The 19,200-nt window shown below is 36.0% G+C and overlaps 1 protein-coding gene across 1 annotated transcript; it reads right to left on the reverse strand.

The window, feature by feature from the left end:
* Positions 1-519: 519 nt before the first annotated feature.
* On the reverse strand, positions 520-18,946 carry samsn1a (SAM domain, SH3 domain and nuclear localisation signals 1a). Its single transcript, XM_084419325.1, has 16 exons — positions 18,837-18,946; positions 15,166-15,309; positions 14,786-14,832; positions 14,606-14,643; positions 14,226-14,309; positions 8,437-8,528; positions 8,209-8,262; positions 7,694-7,790; positions 7,232-7,569; positions 3,648-3,728; positions 3,313-3,441; positions 2,800-2,905; positions 2,560-2,711; positions 2,263-2,481; positions 1,422-1,572; positions 520-920 (listed from the first exon to the last, which is right to left on the reverse strand). The coding sequence occupies exons 1-16, from the start codon at positions 18,858-18,860 to the stop codon at positions 817-819; spliced, it is 1,860 nt and encodes a 619-aa protein (XP_084275451.1). The 5' UTR covers positions 18,861-18,946; the 3' UTR covers positions 520-816.
* Positions 18,947-19,200: the final 254 nt, after the last annotated feature.

Raw genomic sequence — 19,200 nt, forward strand, 5'->3', positions numbered from 1 at the left:
TAATATGTCTCTGATCTGATACTATATTTTTCAGAGCAGAGAAGTAAAATGAATAAATGTGGTCACAAACATATTTCTTGCTACAAGATCGTAGTAAAATTGATAACATGGAAACATTGGGAACATTGACAGTGCCGTCATTCAAATTATGACGCACCTATGCATTAATACAATTAAATATAATTAAGATCTCTGTGCCTGTCCTAATCTCAGTTCTTACAGACCTGTTTAAAAAAACGTTCCTTTTTCATTTTCCAAAAATAAGCACATTTTAGGTGGAATCCAATAATATCAGTAGCCTAAATAATAGACAGCAGCTCAGAGAGGGGAGTTGCATATTATGGAAAGTGCTTTGAAACCAAACCTCCTTTTAAAGCACAGGACTTCTAGTCATATGGAAACTTATCCAAACACCCACCAAAACCAAAAAGTTATTTTGAGAAACAAATAGTTAATGATCTGAATTTTAGCCGCAGTATCAGTGTGCACCTATTCCAAAATTAGAAACAAGAGAAAGCTGCAGAATAAATAATTTATTTTTTATAATTATATACAAATCAGTCATGATAAACATTTGTAAAAGTTCCTCACACACAAGTATGGTGGCACAAAAGTTCAAATGACATCTACATTGAACAGAAAAAGGTTACATCAACACAAAGCTGAACAAAACTGTGTAAATACAAAGCACAAGTATCTAAATGAAAGACTAACACGTATTATAACAAAAGAAAACATAGTTCTGTGTCTGTTTGTAGGTTTACCAATAATTATATCAGTATAGAGAGAGTATAGTTAATAACTAGTGAGAGCCTTTCAACAGTCAGGACACTCTGCTGGAATAAAACAACCCGAGTCTCTGGGACAGTCATTATCTTTGTCTTCCTCTTCATCGCCCTTCATCTCTCCCTCTCCGTCTTCTGTAGGTCAAAGCACAGAAAGGTTAAATCTCTCATACAAACCCCTGCTCGTTAATTTAATCTCTGCCAGTCAAATCAGGTTTGCGCAAAAACCCAAATGAAATTAATGTTAATTAAATGGCAGTATGTCTTCCTGGTTATTATCCCACACTCATATCAGCCAGAGCAGCCCAACCATGTGCCACCTGCTCACACAGTGAGCCCACATCCAAACAGCAATTAATCCTGGAAAGGTCTGTTCCTGACCGCACAGAGCGCCATGGATTAAATTAAAACAGATAAGGTTGTGACATTCAATATTACAGGACTTACAGTCTACCTCTAGTATTTCAAAAAGGCAGAATTTCATCCAAACACAAAAATAGACAATGCAAAGATGGCAGAATCTATGCCCTTCCTCCTGAGGCTTGCTGACATAATGTTTCCTGAGATGGACACAGAGAAAACCAAAATATGGTTTTGCCCACAGCTGTCAATCAAATTGGTTGTATTGACACTTACTGCTTGTGACATAGAGGCAGTCTGACGCAGCAAGCAACTTGTGTCTGTGTTCTGGATCAGTCACATTCAGCTCAATCAAATGCCTCTCTTTCAGATGTTTGAGGTCATCAACTGTCTGGTAGCCATTCAAGAGTAATGAAGATGCATATTCCTGTGACAAAAGAGATTTTAAACATTAAAAAGTTGCAATACAGCTATAAACTGTCCAGTTGAGGACAAACTCATGGACGTATATCATGGAAATATATAAATTACATTACATCTGGCCAAAAAAAGTGTGCAGTTGATTCTAAACTGTGTCCATTGGAGTAGATACTGTATGAGCAGGCATTTTCAAATCATTCTCTATGGGAGCTGAGCGATTTTTTTTTTTTGTAGGATTGATATATAGTGGTGTGTACAAAGGGTGAGAGTCTCAAAATGTTGTGAATATACATATGCAAAAAAAAAATTGTGATTCAAGTTAAAACAAAATACTTTGAAATACAATAATTAAAATAATTAAAGGGATTGTTCACCCCAAAATGAAAATGCTGTCATCGTTTACTCACCCTCAATTTGTTCCAAACCTGTTGTGGGGCACCACTGACTTCCATAGTATGGGAAAAAAAATACTGGTGCCCATCAACTGTTTGGTTACAAACATTCTTCCTTTGTGTTCAGTTGAACAAAGACGTTTATACAGGTTCGGAACAACTTGTGGGTGAGTAAATTATGACAGCATTTTCATTTTTGCATGAACTATCCCTTTAAGCTTCCCCCTCGGTCTGTTCGCGATAGGCCTTGATGTTTCTATGTTTCTATGTGTGTTCATGTGTATGTATGTCCAGTCTGGTTATACCTCTAAATGCAGTCTCTCTAATAACTCCAGAAGTGTATTCGGTCGTGGATTCTTGCATACTTTTACAGGTCTTAATTCCGGGGCCTCATCCTCTTCCTCCTTCTCTTTCTCGGGCAAAACATCCACATAAATAAACTTGAAATTTCCCACTTTATTATTGAGCATTCCAGTCCATATGCCCATAGGTGGTTTACTTATGATGCTGATGATGTCTCCCACCTAAAAAAAGACCGCCGACATCATTAACTTCCTGTTGGCAATTTTCGTTTTAAATTTGTGGTGATTAATTCAGCTCACCTTCAGTTTGAGGGAGTCTGTATCATATGGGCTGGGGACAAAATCTGTATGAACTTTTGCTCGTCCACAGAACTGTCCCGTGTAGGGCATTTCCTCCTCCAGTTTCAGGCTGTCTCTGTTACTGGAAACATCTGAATTGCTGGTCACACCACCTGAGCCAATAAATATATAAACAATAAGAGTATGATTACAATATCAAAACACTTTCTAATTCAGTCACATGTGTGTGTAGATACTTACTGGACGAACTCTTTCCACTGTAGAGGCTTTCTAATGAGTTGCTGGTGTGGTCTGAGCTCTTCTCTGCTGGAGTCCCATTCTCCGTTTCTCCTTCAGTGTCATCACCCTGCACCAATCAAAATATCAGTCTGGATATTACTATGATCTATTCTGCAGATTGAATGATAGGGATGACTGGGGTAATAAGAGTAATAAGGTACTTTTAAAAAAAATATGGGTAAAAACAAAAGTTATAAATATATATATATAAAAAAAAGTTAAGAGATTGAAATTTAAATATATAGGTCTATAAATGTTAGCTAATAGAGATAGAAACCAGTTCTATATTTATATAAGACTTATAAGCCTTATAAGATGAGATAATAATAACAACAAGGCTAATGAGGGGGATAATACATCTTTATACATTTAAATGTGTCAACCAACCCCCAGTCTCCCCATGGTTGAACAAACTGCTGATGAGTTGCCTAATCAGTGTCAGTAATTATATGAGGAACTTGCATTGTGACTCACCATGTCCTCAGAGTAGGATTTGACGTGTTTCTTGCCCATCCTTTTACGCATAGTCATCGAGATGGCCTTCATCTTTTTTCCCAGACTTCCTGGTTTCTCACAGTTCTCTGCTGTCGATTCAGCCTCTGCCTGTTTTGTACACAAATAAACACAATATGTTTTATAAATCCGTCTGTATATAAAAAAGTATATCTCTCCAGTGGCCAATTAGACAATTGTAACTGATTGTTTTGCAGTTAAGGGAGAAGTATCTTACGAGGAAACATAGCATCATAACGGGGCATAAACTCTTTAAGAGCAGATTAAAGTGTCTTATTCATCCAAATTCTTCTTACCTCAGGCGTTCCATTTTCCTCAATTCTGGAAGGGGAGTGTTGATTTCTGAACGTGTCAAATCTCCCAAAACTGGTGGAACGCTGTGTCAGGTAAATAAAACAGAGCACATTTACAACACTGTAAAAAATGATATGATCAATAAGTTATGACAACGTATGTTTTTGCATTGCTTTAACTTTTCAAAATAAGTTAAGCAATTTTCAACTTTTTTCGTATGTTGTATAATATAATTATACTATATATAATTATAATGTATAATATAATAAAAAATAAAAAAATTAAGTCAGTTTAACATAATTTAAGTTGAAATGACATAAACATCCAAGTTGATTGTACTTAAAAATTTAAGCCAGCAACAGTGAATAGATATAACATCAAAGCACATGTATGTAGGCCTACATTACTTTGTATAAAACAAAAATGGTCATTATACTGTCCTTGTCATTAAGCACTTCAGGTCATTAAACAGCACTTGACGTGCTTGCACTTGATATTCCTAATCCGCTCAGAACCTGTCAGCTCTTCCACAGAAAAATGACAAATAATTATCTAAATTAAAAATCCATGTAATCTCATACAAATAGCAAACTGAGTTAACATTAGATCCGACCTAGATGAAGCCATTCGTACTTGTTCAGTAATGTTATGTGGTGTCAAGATGTTGTTGGTTTTTTTTTGCTCCAGTGTCAGATCTACTGGGATATGGCAACACTGAATATGCCTTCAAATTAGTACCATTAAGATACATTAATAAAACCTACCTTAGGTTTAAGAGTTTTTGGTTTGTCTGAAGCATTTGAAGCAGCCCTTTGAAGCATCGCCTTGATGTGCGTTCGGTTTTTTCTTAAAATGAAACTGATCTGAAACTAGCGGTTTTACTTCTCTCAGCTCCACAAGTGTATAAATTGCAATGCCTCAGCAGAACAACCGAGCATAAGAACTTCCTTAAAGCACACAGGATGTGAGCCAATGCGCGCTCTGTCTATTATCAAGGCATCAGTTTTACAGGGGAAAAAACACTGAATGCTTGAGTCTGCATTTTGTGGTTTACCACTTCACAGTCATTTCGAGTAACACAAATTCATAAGTGTACACACAGAAAAAAAGAATTTCCATAGAGGTGCTTTTTACACAATCGAACCCTCCTTGCATCATATCGATTTCATGAAGGCCCTCAGATTGTAGAATAAATGCAAGATTCTGTGCTTCTACTGTCTTTCATATAACTTTTATGTTCATTGTCACGTTCATCATTTCACATTATAGGAAAACCTATAAATATAGTCAATTGAAAGCTTATTAATCAATATTCCTTTGCCCAAATTGCTAAATCTGGTTTCTTTATAGTAGGGGAAGTAAGCTCCATTGCACGCAAAGGAAGTGGACCCAAGCTTTTGAAATACTTCCCGTCTGCTTTCACAACTTTTAGTAAGGAATTTTTGCAAAACTGCACAACGACGAGTTTTGTCTGACATCCGTCTTATGTATTTTGTATATGCAAAGCATGTAGGTCACAGGCTCTTTATACAAATATAAGTAAGCCAAAACCAGCAACATTTGGTCTACCAATGGCGTGAGTTTGGGGGTGTGACTGTTTGTTTGAGCGGCCAATGAAAGACGGCGTAAGTGTTCCGGAAACCCATTTGAAAATAATCATTATTTTTGCAATATAACGTTGGCATCGCTGGAGGCACTGAAATTGAAAACTTCTCATTTAAATGAACAAAACCTTAATGTGGATTGCTGTAAGAGGCATGAACTGACCAATAGTGTTCAAGAAAACCTTACAGACAATAACAGCATAATCCAGCCGTGTGCAATCGGCCGCAGTAAAATCCAAATCCAGGATTACAGCATTATAATCTATTTCTTCCAGCTCCACAAGCCTTTGGAAACAAACAGCCCTTCCTAACCTTTTATGATTGCTTCAGTTTATCTGAGAGTGATATACAGTGTAGTAGTTCACCCTTACAAGATAGCCATATGAGAATCCAGGAAACAGGGACGGATTATCAACTTTACACTGTCTATATATACCTTTAGAAAACACTAGAAGTCATTACCCTGAATTGTTTTAAGCGTGTGGAAACGTCACTGGTTTGGCAGGCCAGGACAATCTTTGAGAGTCGTATATTGCAATAACAACATCGGCATTCAGCACTTGATGGGAGGTTAACAGCTTGAGTTTATCACATGAATTAAGCTTGAATGGATTGTGTATACTATATATATAGAAATTCAATTTATTTAAGCGCTTTGCAAAGGCTATGAGACTTTGAGATATGGAACCAACATATATTGCTGTATATATACTCTTCTATATAAGAAGAGTTCAGATCCGTCTGACATGGTTTCATTTAAATTAGCATTTTTTTAACAGGCTCCTATGTTTAGGTTCAGTCATTTCACTTTAATGGCAATGAAAAGGTTATTAGTCCCTTATTGAAATGCCTTATTTTCTAAAATGCCACTAGTCAAGTCACTGGTATTTAACTAAATTTAACTGTCTTTTTCTGCAAAATCAGCTAAGTTCATGCGTGTGCTTTTTTTGCAAAAACCTCTAAGTCCACCTCTTTGGACATCAAGACAAATGAAACAGTTGCAAAATCACTACAGATGAATCTGGAAACACTGCAAATGACGAAAGCAGAATTCAAAATGTAACAATGAAGAAACTGATCCACACAGTAGGGGGAGCTGTAAGTGACTGCCAGATTTTTACAGCAGCACAAGGAACACTGTTGTGTTTACTTGCTACTCACAAAATCCTGTCATTGCCACTGTAACCATGGATAAAACATGCTAAAAACTTTTAGCTTGGATATTGAAAGCACATCGTCATTCATCTCAGCTTCATAATATTGTTTTCTGATTGGTTTCTGTGGACTCAGAAATACTCTAGTGAAATACTTTTGAGAAATACTCAAAAATATATAATAGTACTCAAAAATATTATTTTTTTATAACTTTAATGTAACTAATGTAAGAATGTAGGTTTTTTAGGCGAGGATGTAGTTATTTAGACCTGAAATATGTGACTCATATAAACATAGCACCTATTTCACAATTTGTTTAGACGCTTTCTCAGACGCGAACTCCAGGCCAGCGGCCGTTCAGCGCTCATGTACCCACAGAGAACAGCTTCACCTTGCCCAGTCCTTCAGAAATTTGCCTCTGGCTCTTATGTAGATAGTGGTTAAACATGAGATATAACTCATATTAAGATTACAATGATTTCTATTTAAAATGAATGCTGTTCTTTTTAACTTCCTAAAAAAATGTGTCACGGTTTACACAAAATATATTACGCAGCACAGCTGTTTTCAGCTTGGTAAAAATGTTTCTTGAGCACCAAATCAGCATATTAAACTGATTTCTGAAGGATCATGTGACACTGAATACTGAGGTCACGATGCTGAACATTCACCTTTGCCACCACAGAAATAAATGACATGTGAAAATATGTTTAAATAGAAAACAGTTATTTAAAATGTAAATAATATTTCACAATATTACTGTTTTTACAGTATTTTAATCAAATAAATCCAGCCCTGCATGGTAGTTTATGTCAAAAAAGACTTACATTGGGGGCACAGAAATCCACATTGGTTGTGGAACGCACCACTCCTTTGGGCAAGGAGTCTCTCTTCATGTTTTGAGCGTTGACTTTATCTCCTTGACTTGGGATTCTGGATGTAGCGCAGTCACAGGTGTGGACACGATGTTCATTGTGGGGAGGTTGACAGGTGTTGTAGGCTTGGTACCAGTTTACAGCTGTTTCAGTGGGGTTACTCCAGCGATGCCTACTAGAGCGGGCTGTCTCCATGACCCTTGACCCGTCAGCAGAAATACAGTAAGTCTCCTGTTTATGTGACTGTTGCCCAATGTCATGCTTCATTCCTTTGGCACCTTTAATGTGAGCTTTGCAATAGACGTTAAAAAAAAACAAATCATTGTCAGTGACATTGACACAGAGCTTTAAATAAAAATCTTTGTTGCACCACAAACGTAATTGCTATTGCATCAAGTTAATATGTTAATTTACCTGTTGTCTCTTGTGTTGGAGCTCCTCTTTGACTGCTTTTCCTCTCTACCTTTTTCACCCTTGTCCCTCCTGTCATCTCTGCATTTTCTGTCTCAGGCTGTTAACAGAGAAAATAGTTAAATGACATTGTTACATTTTAATTTTGAAGGTAATTTAATTGATATAAAATAAAATACTTATAAGATAAATATAATAATTGTATGCATTTTATTCCACAACCTCATTATGCTAACAATATTCTCCACAGTCTTAATTGTTGGCCATTTTACAGCTGTCACTGGCCCTTATGCTGGTGAACACAAAACAAATTTAGCAGTCTCGACTGAATTTAATGCAATGTAGGCAAAGGGATTACATGGGTAGAACGTGCCCCACACCCAACCATCTGTACAGACACAATCAACCACAATACCCTTTTTGGGGACAACTGTTGTTCTGGCAGCTATGAAATACATGACGATCAGTTACATTCCAGCTGGCACAAAACCACCTGGGTGGACAGGGTTTGAACTCACCATGTCATTCTGTCTGCTGTTTAGGTTTGGATTACACCCCTCATAATAGACAATCTACCAGTAAAAGAATGAAAATTTTAAATAGAAAAAGTATGCAAACATGTATGTGTGTGTGTATGTTGATTGTTAGAGAAAAGGAGAAAATGCTACATTAAAATATACTGTTTCCATGATTTTTTTTTAAATCTCGATCATAGTGTTTTAAAAAACAAAATGTCGGTTTCTGACCTGGACAGGCATCTCTTGCTGTATGTTTCTTGAATTGGTCTTTCTGTCAGCCATTTTCTGGCTTTCAGCTCTTCTCACAGCTCTCACTATATCTGAAATTTAAACACATTAATTGAATTAGTAAGCAATAGTACTTAGCAACAAAGTCACTATGAATATTTAGCTTTTTATTTAATCATTTATTTTATTAGCAGACGACTTCAGTACATAAAACCACGACATTACAGAATCTCTGATGAGATTTAAAAAAAATGTTAACCAAAGCAGAGCTCAAAATAGCTCATTCCGTATGAGAAAAGTTATGTGGCTTTGCACCTCATTTCCTGTTTTGCTTCTTCACGTATTTTGACGAGGGGAAATACCCGCAGGATATTTTACTGTGCTTAGTCAAGGAAATGCGGTGCATCCATACCGACAGGTTCAACAACATTATTAACTTAAAATGAAGTTGCACAACCATTTGACATTCAGATTAGTGTAGGCTTACAATCTTTTCACCATCTATTAAAAATAATAGGCCTAGTGATTAAAATATTTGAACATTGTCTTTTATTAAAAACCCCACTAAGGGAAACTACATTTAACACTAGCTAGATTATGTTACACTAATCAGGAAGAAGTGGACAGAATGTAGGCCTATATGTGTGGCGATCTGGAAAAACCCACCACATGGTGAAATTTTACCTATTACAGGTTTTGATATCATATGGAAGCTTGTTGGTAGCAAAAGTTATGTTTATCTGAAGTCGGCCGATCGCTATGATTTTCTGGAACGGAATTTTGAGAAAAACAGGTTTAATTAACTGTCACCGTTGGGACGCTTCTTGTCCATCTCGCGATTGTTATAAAACTGCGTGACGTTATAGTTTAAACAGGATTGGCGCGAAATGAGCACTGTATAGTGCGCATTTCGCGCCAATCCTGTTTAAACTATAACGTCACGCAGTTTATAACAATCGCGAGATGGACAAGAAGCGTCCCGAACAGGATTGGCGCGAAACAGGATTGGCCCGAAACAGGATTGGCGCGAAATGCGCACTATACATAGTGCGCATTTCGCGCCAATCCTGTTTAAACTATAACGTCACGCAGTTTTATAACAATCGCGAGATGGACAAGAAGCGTCCCGACGGTGACAGTTAATTAAACCTGTTTTTCTCAAAATTCCGTTCCAGAAAATCATAGCGATCGGCCGACTTCAGATAAACATAACTTTTGCTACCAACAAGCTATGATAAAAATAAAAACAGATTTGGAAAGGGCTTGATACCAGCTTCCATATGATATCAAAACCTGTAATAGGTAAAATTTCACCATGTGGTGGGTTTTTCCAGATCGCCACACATATACATTCTGTCCACTTCTTCCTGATTAGTGTAACATAATCCAGCTAGTGTTAAATGTAGTTTATCTTAGTGGGTTTTTTAATAAAAGACAATGTTCAAATATTTTAATCACTATAGGCCTATTATTTTTAATAGATGGTGAAAAGATTGTAAGCCTACACTAATCGTCACTAATCTGAATGTCAAATGGAATGTCAAATGAATGTATTCACACTGTACATGTTATGTGGTTTATTTTAAAGGTAAACTATCTTTGTAGTGTTAAGAGATGGACAGGTGTATGGGATATATACGGCGATTGTTTTGTTTTTTCACCTCTGCCGGGCGTTAGAGAAAATGGTCGCATAGAATGCATTAGAGAAAGAGAGTATTTTCAGCTTGACACTATAAATCGCTGTTTTTCTGCACTAAACAAGGGAATTTTACCAAGATATTTTCAGAGATAAGAGAAAAGATGTTATAGAATAATAATTTAATGGAAAAAAAAATTTGACAAAAAAACTGACATTCAAACTATTTTGGAATTTACTGAAAATGGCCCAGCGCGACATCCGACAGGTTTTCCCAGATCGCATCACATATAACAAATGGGTAGTTGACATAAAATACATGTGGGAAGTTGACATGTCCTGCTATACTCCAGCTAAAACCAGGAATTGGCTTATTCTTTAAGATCATTATGCATCTTTTATGAACCTAAAACATGGAATGTTTGTACTTTTACTTCCTGTGTTCATTTCTGTGTCACACCACAGGAACATTTAAAAAGCAAAAGGATGATTCCTCGGCAGTAAAATGACAAATAAATGATGACCAGCTATGAAATATACACTTTTCTCCTATATACATTTAAAGGTAGGGTAGGCAATTTCAGAGAGGCTAGCAAAAGCAAGCTAGCTTTGAAAGCATAAGATCCCACCCTCCCTTCGGAGCGTCTCCAAAGTCACACCTCGTCCAAAACACATGGACACGTACAGCCAGAGCAGAGTCCGCAAAGATCCACGAGCCGAGAGATGGTGTTAAATGACCTACAATAATAATGAATGTAAACAGAGCTCTTACTTGTACCTGACTGCTAGATTAACTTCTGTGCTGATATAGAAACGTACGGAGCCCGGGAAGTCACCTGTGGGAGAAAAAAAAAAACAATCCATGGCGACGGTTTTGCAATCCGTCCGCTCAGTTTATAAACCGTAGGCCCTACTCACGAATTCTCAAACTGTTCCCTCGGTTTAACAAATCGTGCCCACGGATTAATAAACCGTACCCACGAGTTTCTAATCCGCGCTCTCAGATTTGTTAACCGTGCCTTCAGTTTTTGCAATCTGTACCCACAAATTCATAAACCGTGCCCACGCTTTCGCAATCCGTTCCCACGGGTTTGTAATCTGTACCCACGGATTTTTGGCTCACTCTCATTTTAGAAGAACACGTTGTTAACGAATCTTATTGTATATTGTTTTATTGTGTAATATTTAGGAGGATGAGGATGTTGTCCTGCATCCTCAATAAACAAGCTACAGTTAGGCCAAAATGCAGCTGCTAGAGTTCTTACTAGATCAAGAAAATATGATCATATAACACCGATTTTAACATCACTACATTGGTTATACTATAAAGTCCCGTATTAATTACAAGGTATTGCTACTGACTTATAAAGCCCTAAACGGCCTAGCTCCAGTCTATTTAACGGATCTTCTATCGCCCTATAATCCATCACGCTCTTTAAGATCACTAAATTCAAGGCTTTTGGTCATACCTAGGATATCCAGATCCACCAAAGGAGGGAGAGCATTTTCACATTTAGCTCCAAAACTCTGGAATAGCCTTCCTGATACTGTTCGTTGCTCAGACTCGCTCTCCCAGTTTAAAACTAGATTAAAGACGCATCTCTTCAGCCAGGCATTCATATAATATTTTTAATCTTACAGTTAAATCCTGTCTCTAGTTAATAAACGCCAGAGGAGAACAGGCCACTGACTGAGCCTGGGTTCTCCCAAGGTTTTTTTTTCTCCATTAGGTCACCTGATGGAGTTTTAGGTCACCATTAGGTCACTTGATGGAGTTTTTCGGTTCCTTGCCACTGTTGCCTTTGGCTTTCCCAGTTGGGGATATTTTGGGGATATTTAATTTTATCAATCAATAAATTCCACTAGAAACAAACCTTGTTGTATTATTTTAATTTAATACTGTGAAGCTGTACAATCTGTATTGTGAAAAGTGCTATACAAATATACTTGACTTGACTTGACTTGACTTGACTTGACTTAATAAGTGGAATACATCAAATTGTCTTAACTTCACTTAACTTGTCTTAACTTAGCGTCTGTATGCTTAAAGTGATTCTCAATTGTAGCGGGTATGGGTGGAATATACGATTTAATATGAATGACGTGCATCAAAATCTTTTGTTTATTTGTGATAATCTTAGCACTTTATTATTATTTTCTAACCTGTATTATGACTGATATTTGACTAATTGCTTTGTTCATTTTTTTGTAAGTTTTGGACAAAAGCGTCTTCTAAATATGTAGCCTAAAATGTAATAATAATAATAATAATTATTATTATTATTATTATTTGAGTTAATAACTATAAATGAGTTCACTTAAGACAGTAATATGTTTCTCATAAAATCATTTATGAATTATTTATTTTTAAGCAAAAATTATGCAAAAAATTTAGGCCTATTTTATCCAAAACTGTAAAAGGTTAGGTTATAGCCTATAATAATAAAGCATTGATAAATTATTTGATGACAAACATATTACTGTATTACTAAGTGAACTCGTTTATAGTTCATTTATAACAATATAATTGTTGAATAATTATTGAATAATTATAATAATAATAATAATAATAATAATAATAATAATTATTATTATTATTATTACATTTTAGGCTACATATTTAAAAGACGCTTTTGTCCAAAACTTACAAAAAAATGAACAAAGCAATTCGTCAAATATCAGTCATAATACAGGTTAGAAAATAATAATAAAGTGCTAAGATTATCACAAATAAACAAAAGATTTTGATGCACGTCATTCATATTAAATCTTATAGAATTTCCACCCATACCCGCTACAACTGAGAATCACTTTAAGCATGCAGACGTATGTCAATTTGATGTATTCCACTTAATATTCAATAAAACAATATACAATAAGATTCGTTAACAACGTGTTCTTCTAAAATGAGAGTGAGCCACAAATCCGTGAGTAGGCTACAGATTACAAACCCGTGGGAACGGATTGCGAAAGCGTGGGCAGGGTTTATGAATTTGTGGGTACAGATTGCAAAAACTGAAGGCACGGTTTACAAATCTGAGAGTGCGGATTAGAAACTCGTGGGTACGGTTTATTAATCTGTGGGCACGATTTGTTAAACCGAGGGAACAGTGTGAGAATTCGTGAGTAGCCTACGGTTTATAAACTGAGCGGACGGATTGCAAAAACGTCGCCAAGGATTGTTTTTTTTTTCCCCCACAGGTGACTTCCCGGGCTCCGTAGTAACGCATAAATCCGAGTCTGAGGATGTTAACTGCTCTGAGTAGAATGCAACGGGTTGTCATTTGTCAATTACGGTAATTACGACATGACGTGAATGCAGCATGAGCTCGTTTTGGTGCAGGAGGAACTGTAAAAGGTGCACTAAAAAAAAAGGTGCCTTCAAATTTTTTTTTTTAAAGTCACTCAACTTAAATTGCATTAAACTGACTTAAAAAATGTGTTGGATATTGTAGGTATAACTTGCTGATTGCTTGCATAATTGCAAATTGCTTAACTTATTTTGATGAGTTAAAAAGATGTAATGTAAAAACACATGTTGTTAAAACTTAATGATCATTTAATTTTTTACAGTGAGAGCCTCATGTCATGGAACATGCTGATGACGTGTGATGTCTGCAAAGGTATGTAAATACATATGTTGACAGGCAGGTAGGACATCTTATCATTGCACTAGACCGAATTCAATGATTGGATGAAAATTATGTTGGTCCTGAGACTTCCACAGAAGATATATGTACATTTTTTACAATTTCAACCAGTATAAGAAAAAGTGTTTATGAAAAACATTGCCTATCCTAGCTTTAATCTAAAATCTTGAATGTTGATTTAAAAAGTCCATGACACATTTTGTCAACTACCCGAGTACTTTGTCATTGAAAGTCCTCAGTGCCCTAAACTCCAGTGCCCTATTTACAATTAAGACCCTGCTGTTTCTTAATTAATCCCACGCAGGAGAAGCAAGTGCTTTAAGTGAGCTGAAGACTGCTCAACACTGTGGGTGTGTTGTACACACTCTCCATTCACTGTGAATGGGATTTGACGCAATAAGGGTTTCTGATTGGCCAATGTTAAGCGGCTGTTGCTTGCCTGTGTGTGTCTTCTAAATGAAATCTAGTCGGGCTTAACCTACAAATCCTCACAGTGGTTTTACCTTCATTCTGATCGTTCCTCAGGAGGACTAAATCTTCCTGCTTTTTGGCAGCCGGCCAGCCAGAATTAGTGCAGATGGTATTATCTGCAGGAGGGAAACCAAAACAATTAGAGATTTATTCATTTAAGGTCCACCAATGTTCCATGCTTTTACTTTTTTTCACTCTGGAAATCTTGATTGGGGGGGAAGTAAATTTAGACAATCTTGTTTGTCCTGTCATTCATGTATATAATGATCTGATAAACACTGTACAAACCTTTTTCTTTGTTTGCCTGTCAGTCTAGTTTCTTTTTTATGAGTGTGAAAGGACAAGGACGACAAGGGTGCATTATTGCAGCTTGGTCATGTGATGCAGAAGAAAAATGAAATATATCACATACCTAAAGCATCGGTTTCAGAAACAGACTTTGGTAGTGACCTGAAAGTTGACACAAGAAAACATTTAATAAAATACAAATATTCAGAGAGAGTTTACATTTTGCAATATGTCGCTATATGGAAGCCACACGGGTCCTTTCACTTTTACTTTACTTCACTAAAAAAACACAGACCGATCTCACCTTTGTTTCTTTTTTCTACTGTTGTCTGAACTGATTTGAGAAATTTCCTGAAAATAAATACAGTATGAGGCAGTATAGTGATAAATTATTGCATATATTTATGTGAAATGTATTCAAATGAAATCACATGCATGCATATGTTAACGTGTTCTCAAGAATACGCAAGCCTAACATTTCAGGTCTCTCTTTCACAAACAGACCTGAAATAGATGTTAATATATTTCCATATGGTTTCAGTATAATCAGTTAGTAGCAGCTTTTCTTTTAATGGAAGCTCATGATGTCCACAGCACTGTTATAGCGTGGATCCAGATGGCTGATACATTTCCCATGACAGTGCAGTATGCATGCAACATTCCAGCAGTCATTTGTATAGTTACCATGGAGATGGAACGCCCTGCGCTCTTCCTGTTGGTGGTGTCATCTAAGAGAACAGCTGGACTGTGGGACCTGCTGGGGATGGTGTACACCTGAGCCTCACAGGACTCCTGCACGGCCTCGTACAGGCTGTCCATCGAGCCCTCCTACAAAAAAACAAAACATGTCACTAACAATCTGTGCTGCTAATAAGCTAATAACGTTAAGTACAGTGTACTTATTACACGGGTCTTTATCCCCTTGGTGGACAGAGAGACGGACCTTGTTATTTACAACATACCTTATATAAAATGAACCCCTGGTTTCACAGACAAGGCTTAAGCTAGTCTTAAAATATGTCAGTCCCATTGTTTTGTCTCAAGTTGCGAACAAGTAATGTTTTTTCTAAGGCATGATTATAACAGCTACTTTAATGTCCTTATTGAACTAAGGCCAATAATCCTGGCTTAATCTAAGCCCTGTCTGTGAAGCCAGGTCTGAGTGTTGCTTTTAAGCCTAGCCTTTATTAACCAGAATATAGTATTTTATTAATATAAGTAATATATGAATGTATTTGCATATATTGTTATATTTAAAAAATCCATATATAGGTACACTTTAATTTCACTTTCTCAAATGTGAAAAATGTATCTTAAATTTAAGATTCTCAACTTTAACCTTGGTTTAAACTAAATTCATGCTGTATTTTAGTTTAAAGCAATTTTTTTTTAACAAAAATTAGTTTGAGATCAAATAAGTACTGCAGTACAACCACCAATTCCACTAAGAGTCACAGACCCCACTGAAGACCCTGAAGGGTATGTTTACACGACAATGTTCACATGGATCTGCGAAAACGACTAAAACTGCTGTATTATGCATGCCATGCCAGGCCAGTAGTTGGCGATGTCCCTTTGTAAAAAAACATTACACGAATATAGACCTTATTCACAGCAGCGCCATCTTTATTTTTTAAAGGGAATAAAAGGGAGGCTGTGTGGGATAGACATGCATCTCTTCATTGGGTTGTACAGTTATGTAATGTGTTTTTGAATTGTTCTGCTGACGAAACACTGCAAAAATATATTTCCAAGAAATTTTAGTAGAACAAAAAAACTCTGAAATATGAGCTGTGGAAAAATGTGAAAAGAATTCTGATTGATCTAGGAGCTTTATACAACAGATGCCATTGAAAACACAATAATGCCAGGTACACACTTAACGACTAGCTGAAACATTCCATGACTGAACTGAACACACTTACAGACTGTTTCCAACAACTGGAGCTGATTTTAAACACCGACTGTACGCAACTCGGTGCGTTTGGGCATGATCAGTCATAGTATCAAATTACATTCATAATCGGCCTTATAGTCGTTAAGTGTGTACGCGGCTTTAGACTTTCCCTCACAGCCTCGCTTTTAAACCTGTAATGGCCCTGCTTTGAATAAGGTTTATAGACTGAACGTATACGACTGAACACATAATATGCATTGGGCATGATGTCACAGTTTTCACAAATTCGCATTTCTGTCCGTTTTCAAAAGTTTGCGTTTTCAGGCCCACAAAACGGCAATGTCAAGCAAATGACCGGCCAAAAGGCATGAAAACTTTGTGAAAATTTCAACTTGTGAAAATGATATTAAAATATCTGTTTAAATTTTTTTCCATTGTTGTTTTTAAAAATATCTTTTTGATTTCTTTTAAAAAGTAAAGTAAAAAAAAAAAAAACATTTATTTTATATTTAAATCATGAAACTTTATGTAAAAAAAAATGTGTCCCGCATTTTCACGTCACTACCAAAACACTGTGTTTAAGTCCATTGGCTGAGACTCCATTGTGTGCCTCTTATAGCCTCTCTTTCATTATAGATATAGGTATACCATCATGTTGAGGGAAATGTGTTCAAAAGTCTGAAAATCTGTGTGTAACTTTAAGGGACGTCACTACCAAACACATTTTTTTCTGCAATTAAGCAAACTTTTTTGGGTGTAATTCCATAAAATTTAGTTTTTATGTGTGTACAACTGTTCAGAACTGTGCTAGGTAACCATGTGCTGGTTATCATCTTTGAACTAGGCTCAGAAAATATCTTAAATTGTCACTACCGAAACAGTCACTACCGAAACATGGTTAAAGTTTCGGTTGTGACATCATGTTTTTTTTGTGTGTTATTCGATAAAATTTTGTTTTTGTGTGTGTACAACTGTTCAGAACTGTGCTAGGTAACCATGTGCTGGTTATCATCTTTGAACTAGGTTCAGAAGTATCTTAAATTGTCACTACCGAAACAGTCATGACCGAAACATGCCATCATTGTTTTGGTAGTGACAAAAGGGAACACAATATCATTTATTTGGGGGAAATAAACAAAATTTTGTACAGTTATGCAAATCATTAGTATATTAGTGTGTTTTAGTATGCGAGTAAAAATTCTGTAATCTGATGTGGTCGTTACCAAAACATTACTGTCACTACAGAAAATGTGCCGTCGCGACCGAAACATGCATGTTTTGTCTATAATAAAGTATACTGAATTATCAACTAAGATGTTATTATAGTGTTTGGTTCAATGTATATTCAAATTAATGAATCCTTAACTTTGAAATCAGTATGATTAACTTTTTACAAAGTTTTTTGGGTTCAAAATACAACAAATCTTATAAATTACACTTGAAATATTGTTAAAATTGTAAATGTTATTGATGTACCATGTGAAAACTTTTTTTTTAAATAGCAAAAAATATATTTACAAGGTAGATGTAAAAAAAATATTAATAGGTCAATATAAGCCTTCTTATTAAATTATTTATTATTGTGTTTCGGTAGCGACAAATCTGGGGAGAGGAAAAATATTCCAAAACTTTCTGAAAATACAATATGATCATTAACTGCACAATGTGTACAGAAATGTGTACCTTGGATATTATACAATTTGCACACATTCAAAATTCAAGACGTTTCCAACTCTGACTTTGAACCATTTCTGTAGAATGGCACATATAGTTTAGCATTTTATTATTTTATAGTGCATTCGAGTGCAAATCCATTTGCGCAAAAGATAAGAAGCAGAATAACAAATAACCAGAAGCATTATATTGCTTAATGCTTATGGAAAATCTGAGCAGCGTAAATTCAGTGACGCGAGACCACCATTAATCCTATATTGCACAAAACAACATCTGGCAGAGACATTTTTCACCAACACTGTAAAAAAAAAAAGTTGCTGCCTTAAATTTTTAATTTTTAAACCTAAATTGCATTAAACTGAAAAAAAAATAGTTGCATCTTTTATAACTTATAAAAAAAAAAAGTTAGAAAATTGCTTAACTTATTTTGATGAGTTAAAGCAATAAAAACATAAGTTGTTATAACTTCTGATCATATAATTTTCTACAGTGAATGTTTTTGTTTTATAAATAAAATAATTCAAATGAAATTGAATGAGATATTGTAATAAATAGTTTATCTTTAATGCAAGAGCTACCAATGTAAGCCATAATACACAACACACTGACTTGACTTCTTCACTGTAAGGAAGCAAAACTAAAGGCCCTCCGAAAGCGGCTAAAGCATGGTTCCTGATCTTCATGCACTGTCACATGTTGCCTTTGAACCCTCCAGCAGTTCATGTTTCATCCACACACTGTCGATCAATAAACCACAGAGAAGAAAAGCAGAATCACATCTTACCAGAGAGAAGCAGAAGAGATTCATTCTGGGAAGTATGGTTTCTTTCCAGTGGCCACAGCATAGGATGAACAATGGGACGAGGCAGGCAGACAGCGAGCAGAGTGCTTAGTGTTCCAGGCTGCCTACTGCTCCACAGATTAATACTGAATGACATCCTTTCTCTAATCCAATAGATGTGGAGGACCATTACCACTCCAGGCAACCCCTCTATCAAGTGCTGAGCTTGTTAATGCTGATGTTGTTTACTTACTCGAGAAGTGGGTTGAGAGCTTTTGTTCGGGCCATGATGGAGTCAGAACAGTTGCTTGAGTAATTTACTGTAGATTCCAGTCACCAGTCTAATTTAAAAATGTGATCCAGAGGC

The sequence above is a fragment of the Rutilus rutilus genome (genome assembly GCF_951802725.1).
Source record: "Rutilus rutilus genome assembly, chromosome: 9".
NCBI classification, from domain to species: domain Eukaryota; kingdom Metazoa; phylum Chordata; class Actinopteri; order Cypriniformes; family Leuciscidae; genus Rutilus; species Rutilus rutilus.